This window comes from Tachysurus fulvidraco, chromosome 16 (genome assembly GCF_022655615.1).
Source record: "Tachysurus fulvidraco isolate hzauxx_2018 chromosome 16, HZAU_PFXX_2.0, whole genome shotgun sequence".
Taxonomy (NCBI): domain Eukaryota; kingdom Metazoa; phylum Chordata; class Actinopteri; order Siluriformes; family Bagridae; genus Tachysurus; species Tachysurus fulvidraco.
Genome location: NC_062533.1, coordinates 16,669,429 through 16,677,090, shown reverse-complemented (window position 1 = coordinate 16,677,090; position 7,662 = coordinate 16,669,429). Strand labels below are relative to the sequence as shown.

The following is a 7,662-nucleotide window of genomic DNA, read 5'->3' as shown; positions in this document are numbered from 1 at the left end:
GCACAGACGAGATATAAATGAGATTTTATTGGTTCTATAGTCAAAATGAATGTGCATAATACACAACTGATCTCCAAGTACAAATAGTGAACTACAACAAAATCACATAAATTTCCCAGATAACAAAAAATTGCGTTTTCTCCTGTTTTTGTTGTGTCCATGTTGATCACTGAGTGTCTTTGTCATGTCTCACTCCACAGTGAGGGTTAATATGAAACTCATATAAAAGTAGAATTTGGTGTCTATCATCTTTACCTAGGCTACTACTACTTGGGGAAAAGTATTCATAGAAAAGTTCCAAAGAAAACAAAAATCTGCCATGATGGCTTGGACAATTCCCTGCTGGAACACTAGGGGGCGTTCGGGTATGGTTTGTTTATGTCTTGTGTATATATATATATATAAAAACTGTGCGTCACAGAGAGAGAAAGAGAGAGAGAGACAGACAGAGAGAAAGTGAGTGAGAGAGACAGACAGAGAGAGAGGGACAGACAGACAGAGAGAGAGAGAGAGAGAGAGAGAGATTGGTTTCATTTTTTCATTTTGTCGTGGTAATTTTGTATTTGTCTTCTAGTTTTCCCCCAGTGTAAAAAGTTTGTTATGTTATCCCTGCATGAAGGTCTGATATTTTTTACTTTTGTTTACTGTTAACACTTTTATATTAACATGTTTTAAGTGCAGTGTCTGGCCTGTTTAATCTTCTATTAGAAAAGAAAATAAAGCACCAGTTAACTTGCATTAACCTGCATCGTCTGCATTGTTTTCTTGTATAGTACAGTATAGTGTTATTTATGTCTGTACCTTTGAGAGTCACAAACTGCTAGAACCAAATTCCTTGTGTGTGTCAACAGACTACCAGACACACTGGATCCACTACAGTTCGCGTACCACCAGAACTGCTCTACTGAGGACGCCATTCCTTCTCCACACCACGATGAACCACCTGGACTGCAGAAAAGGGAATTATGCCAAAATGCTGTTTGTGGACTGCAGTTCAGCGTTCGGGTGGGCAAACACACATCATCCACCCTCACTTTCAGCACTGGAGCCCCCCAGGGTTGTGTTCTGAGCCCCCTGCTGTACTCACTGAACACTTATGACTGTGTGGCCACTTCCAATTCCACCACCATCATCAAGTTTGCTGATGACACTGTTGTGGTCGGCCTGATCTCCAACAACGAGGAGACGGCCTACCTACAGGAAACTAAAAACCTGGAGAGATGGTGCCAGGAGCACAATCTTTTCCTGAACGTCAGCAAGACTCAAGAGTTGATAGTGGACTTCAGCACAAAGCAGGCATGGTCATACCAACCACTAAACAACGGGACCCCAGTAGAGAGAGTGGACAGTTTCCAGTACCTAGGTGTTCAGATCACACAGGCCCTGTCTTGGTCCTGTCACATTAACACCCTGGTGAAGAAGGCCCGGCAGCGTCTGTACCACCTGAGACGCTTAAGGGACTTCAAACTACCCTCTCAGGTGCTAAAGACTTTCTACACCTGCACCACAGAGAGCGTCCTGATGGGTAGCATCACTTCCTGGTTTGGGAACAGCGCCATGAAGGACAGGCGAGCCCTCCAGAGGGTGGTGCGGTTAGCTGAACGTACCATCCACAACAAGCTCCATGACCTGCAGGACATCTACAGCACGCGCTGCCGAACCAGAGCCACGAAAATTGTAAAAGATCTCAGCCATCCCAACAATGGACTCTTTTCTTTGTTGCGTTCAGGGAAACGCTTCTGCTCCCTGAAAGCAAACACAGAGAGGATGAGGAGAAGCTTCTTCCCGCAGGCCATCCAGATCTTAAACCAGGAGACACCCAGGATCTAGGACTGGACCTCTCTCTCTCCATCCCCACTGTTTTATGCAACCCCCCCCCCCCCCCCTTTTTTTTTTCATGGACACTTTATTTCTGAACTGTCACTGTCACTTTAACTCTGGACTTGCACAGCACATTGCCACTTTATACACTTTATACACTCCATACACTATTTACACACCATAATTCACCTGGACATTCTAAGGACACTTTCACTCTGGACTCGCACAGCACAGTGACACTTTATACACTATTTACACACCATACTGCACCCGGTCACTTTAAGGACGATCTTTAAAAACCATACACATTTATGTATATGTATATTTATGTATACATATATACATTATTTCATATTCTCCACATATTTCATATTTTTATATTTCATATTTATAGTTTTTATATAGTTTTTCTTATATAGTTTATACTTTCTTATTATTTTATTCTCATTTTATTTTTTGCTTTTTTTATCCTTTTTTTAATATTCTTTATTCTTATACTATTATTCTTAGACAGTTGCATAAATTATTTCACTGCATATTCTACACTGCATGTATGTGTATGTGACAAATAAAATTTGATTTGATTTGATTTGAACACACTTGGCCAATAAATTTCATTCTGATTCTGATTCTAAACACCTATTACTCTTTAAAGACTAATTACTCTTTAATTACTATATGTGTGTATATATATATATATATATCGCACATCATAATCATTTCCTTTATATGTTTGAAAACAAAAGTGTTATAAGAAAAGCATATTGTTTCTTTAAATGTATTTATTTATTTATAAAGATGGGTTATATTTGATGGTTTGGGTTTATTTTCTTCCATTCCAAAAATAAATAATAATAATAATAATAATAATAATAATAATAATAATAATAATAATAATAATATATCCAATTTTAAAATAACTAAAAACAAAACAAAACAATAGTTTTATGAAATTTGGATCGTCCGTGATGAGTGTGATGACAGAGAAGTCGTGTAATGAGAGCAGGGGTCTGTGGTCTCAGCTGGTGAACTTTATAACGTTAGTCATGAAGACTTTTAAATGTTTATATATAAATATGTGGGGGATTTTATCCTTTAACGTTATCTCAGACGTTAGTTAGTTGTTTAAGATTTTTTTAAATATGAATTATATACATTTTTGCATGTAAACAGTGCGAATAACTGACCAAACCCAAGCACAATCCTAAACAGGTTAGTCAAGTGTCATGCTAGGCTAGCTCAAGCTAAGCTAAGCTAACTTAACTTGCTGGACAGCTTCTAAGCCAAGCTAAGCTAAGCTAACTTGTTGGACAGCTGCTATATAAAAACAACGTATGGGTCGCTATGTGAAGTTATTTATCTAACAAACTTTTTAAAAAATGATCTAGATAATGTAAATAATTTAACGTGATATGTATTTAAACAGTTTAATCGCATGCTAGCTGTGTAGCTTAATAACCTGTATACGAACACGTATCTCGTGTGTTTGTTTTTCGAGCTAGTTAACTTAACAAACACTTCTAAATTAAACGTATACGGTTAAATAATTTCACGTTTGTTTACTGATCATGTACCAACGGTATCTCCGAGGTATGACATGAATAAAGTTTAAAAAAGCTCTTTCCGGACGTTTTTATTGTCGCAGGCCTGGATGTCATCCTGGGATTTTCCTGTTGTGAATGAACCGAAGGGAAGCTCACGAACGGCGGTCAGAGCGCCTTACAACACGAGGGGCAGCTTAGCTTCTGTGCGGTAGTCAAAGTGATAATGGCAGGTAAGTTTACACCTTAATGTGTGTTTTTCTTTTTTCTTCTATTCAGGAATTTATTTAGATTTCCTTTTTTTACTTTCTGGGTGCAAATCATTGTGTCTGGAGTCGTAGAGCTTTTTATTCTTAAATTCTATCTAAACACATTAGGACCAAGTCAATATCATTCATAGACAGTTTGTTTTTGAGTTGTTAATCTCTGTATCAATCCTCCATCCATCCTTCGATCCATCCGTCCAGGCAATCGTCCATTTTTCTTGGAAGAGATGGTGGTGGATCTGGAGTTCAAATATACTCCCTGGATGTCTATCTTAGGGTTATACATTCACACATGGTCACTTATTTAGACCTAATGCCAATTTAAAGCAGCGAGTCTACCTAAGGGCAGGTGGGAGGAAACCGGAGAACCCGGAGTAAACCCACACTGACATGAGGAGAACAAGTGACACTCAAATCTGTCAGTAACTCCAGCTCACGATCGAACGCTGGAGCTGTGAAGAAACAGCACAAATTGCTTTTCGGTGGCAAATAGGTACAAGTACTCCAAAACTAAATGTGAACAGGGGTAAAAAAAAAAAAAAAAAGCACCTTTATTGTTTTTACGCCGTCAGCTTTTAAAGTTTCGACTCGCTGAGAGTAAACAGACTTGCGTCTTTTTTGCATCTATCATTTACTGATTCTTTAAATCTATTTTCTTACTCACTGATGAGAAGAAGCCAAAAGCCTTTTTTAGTCACATCTACATTACAGCACACTGAAATTCTTTCTTCGCATCTCCCAAATTTGGATATTGGGGTCAGAATACAGGGTCAGATATGATGCAGAACCACTGAATCAGTGAGAGGGTTAAGGGCCTTGCTCAAGGGCCCAACAGTGGCAGCTTGGCAGTGCTGAGGCTCGAACCCTGATCCTCCAATCAACAACCCAGAGCCTTAACCACTTGAACAACCACTGCCATCATATACCCTGAACATGCAGACGTTTCTTAGGAGAATGTAGTTAGTCCATTCACAAAAGAGTCTATAGATGTTGTCAGACATCCTATGACACCATCTGCTTATTTGCATATTCATTGGATCATCATGACCATTTGCATATCAAAACGTTACCTGAAAAAAACAAAAAAAGATTTTCAAAATCAGAAAAAAACGAGTAAAGAATAATACACACGGGTATTAGTTAAGCGGATTACTTTTCCCCTAACAGCTTATTACCACAACTAACAATTGTTTATCCATTTATAGTTACATTTAATATGGCAGAAACTCAGTTATTTCTTCTCAACCTCATTTGTTCTCATCTTGAAACCAAGAAACTGGGAAGCTCCTTAGTCCTAAAGAGCTGTGTCTGAAAACCTATCGACTATTACAAAGCGCGGGTCCTGGAGACTCCTTCCAGAAATTTTAACCATAGCTTTTCAAATTATTCGTTGTTCTTGTCAGACAATAGCAAGTTTTTTAGGAGACTGAGTTTATGTGGAGTGTTAGTAGTTAGTAAAGAGACGATAAAGTAGTATTATATACGAACAAGTGTTTCATATTTAAACTATTAAAAAACGTAACTTACCTGAGAGCGTTTCTCTGACGTTTGTTTGCATTGTGTGAACATGAGGAGAAAAGTTTTTCTTGTAAGACTTCCACAGTTTTAGCACAACCCTTAGTCTCTCGCTCTTTCTCGCTCTTATTCTCTCTCTCTCTTTCTCTCTCTCACTCTCTCTCACTCTCTTATTCTTGCTCTCTCTCTCTTGCTCTCTCTCTCACTCTATTGTGCTCTCTGTCTCCCTTGCTCTCTCTCACTCTCAGATTCTCTCTCTCTCTCTCTCTCTCTCTCTCTCTCTCTCTCTCTCTCTCTCTCTCTCTCTCTCTCTCTCTCTCTCCTAATTAACAAACATGTCACTGCCACAATACATTCACTGTGCCACCTCTCGCATTGTCTGCCCTAGCAGTGAAGAAAGAGGATGAAAGTTTTAAAGATCCCATGTGAAGCACCGCGCTGAAGACTTCGCACAGACAGGCTGCACTTTCTCAAGGCTCAAAAGTTTTCTGCTCCATGGCGAGTATCGGCACTTTGTCAGCAGATTTTAAACCCAGATGCTGCTTGGGGCCTTTTTGTTATTTTTAATTTTTAATTTTTTTCTCGGGTAGTTTGAGCCGACTGTGTACAGATCCCCCCAAGTCTCTTTACAGAGCTGCCACCTGATGTTTTTTTACAGGTGTGTAAATCTGTTACTTTTGTGATTTTACGTTTTCGTGATAGTGATTTTAAGTGTAAAAAGACAGGATGCTCGCACAGCCGCCTGCTCTCGAGCCCCACGCCACTCACAGGCTGGCACTGGATTGTCGGAGCTGGCTGGATCATCGCCAGGGCCGTGGTAAGAGCTCCTTTATCTGCTTGGACACTTTGTTCTCACACACACACACACACACACACACACACACACACACACACACACACAAACACATTTTGTCTTACTATCATTACTACCCTTGTGAGTACCTTCATAGTTTTAGTTACGTCAGCACTAGAAATAAATTTAAACCTATCCTTAAACTCAATAACTAAGATGACATACATTTGGATTTTTAAAATAAACAAACATCCAAATAAACAAATATTTTTTAAATTAGATTATATATATATATATATATATATAAGTTTTAGTTCTCTTTAAAAAAATAATAAGATTAAAGAATGAGTACAGGATTATAATTATAATGAAAAATACAATCAAGTCTCTTATCAAGATAGAAAACTAGATTCTCTAGATTTTTCTAACTAGATTTTCCAATAATATCTAATTTTATATGTATGAAATGTTAGAAAAATATCTAATATTTATTTAAAAAAAAATAGTTTTAAAGAGTTAAAGAATGTTCACGTGGAGATCGTCATCGCTATTTAAACGTTTCGATTTTTTTAGCGCCGAGATACTTGTGGAAATACAGAAAACTATGATTACAATATCAATATTGTATATAGTCAGAACGTGCAGCCGTCACACACACACACCCTCACACACATGCACACACACACACCCTCACACACACGTGCGTACACACACACATATACACACACACACACACACACACACACACACACACACACATATACACACACACACACACACACACTCACACCTCCCCCCACACACACACAGACACACACACACGAGTGCAAACTACATGCTGGTCCGTACATGTTGGTAAAATGTAGTAGTTTCTGTATCCGAGCTGTTTCGTACATCCGAGCCTCTCTCCTGAGCATCACTGCTCTTTAGCGCTGTTGAATTCTTGATTCTGATTGGTCAGAAGGTGTCGAATAATGGGTGGAGTTCCAAAATTGGTTAAATCTTAAAAATCTTTAATACTTCACTGCAACTATCATGAGCGACTTCCTTTTTAAATCTCATTTTATACTATTGAGCAATGGAGGGTTAAAGGTCTTGCCTAGAGGTCAGCTGTTCCAGCTTGGTTATTGTGGCATTCAAACTCACAGCCTTCCTATCAGTGGTCCTGAGCTTCCAGACCTTAACCACTAGGCTACCAACATCCTCATCAAAGTCAACAACGTGTGTAATCTTGGACCCAAAGACGTCACCAGACTCTGGGCTTCTTCTCTGGTGATGTTCTGCCTGGTCTTTACTCCAGCTCTCTTCGCTTCCTGCTTGTTCTCGGGGGTTCGGTATGAACATATATCACCTTCTACACACCTCACAACGCATCCTGCTTTTTCACTCAGCAGTCACATCATCAGTATATACAAAAGAAGCAGCCGTACACACCAACGCCATAAGGAGTCACCAGCAGTTCTTTCCCTTCTCCATCATTCTGGTACAAGATTATCATCTTCTCATCTGCTCACAGAATTTTGACCTCGTTTCTGAGACTCGCCGGTGGTTTCGTTCTTGTAGTAAACACTCTATAAGATTGTTGATTTTGTCGCAGTTCTTTTGGGTCGTCTGTTTTCTTTTGTACTTCCTTCAAAGTTCTGGGGTATTTCCGAGCCTGTCTGTGATCCTGAGCTCACCAGTGCGTTCGTCTTTTCGATAACGTAGCCGATTTGGCCAAACGTAA

General features: G+C 39.1%; 1 protein-coding gene across 5 annotated transcripts in view; it reads left to right on the top strand.

Moving 5' to 3' along the window:
* The first annotated feature begins 2,711 nt into the window (after positions 1-2,711).
* Positions 2,712-7,662, top strand: part of efr3bb (EFR3 homolog Bb (S. cerevisiae)) — a 39,243-nt gene continuing 34,292 nt past the window's right edge. Inside the window, exons 1-2 of one of the 5 annotated variants that reach the window (XM_047801561.1) lie at positions 2,712-2,860; positions 3,467-3,595. In XM_047801561.1, coding sequence (XP_047657517.1) covers positions 3,589-3,595 — 7 coding nt within the window. In that variant the 5' untranslated portion in view covers positions 2,712-2,860; positions 3,467-3,588. The other 4 variants (XM_047801562.1, XM_027155389.2, XM_047801559.1 and 1 more) reach the window with 4 other exon arrangements.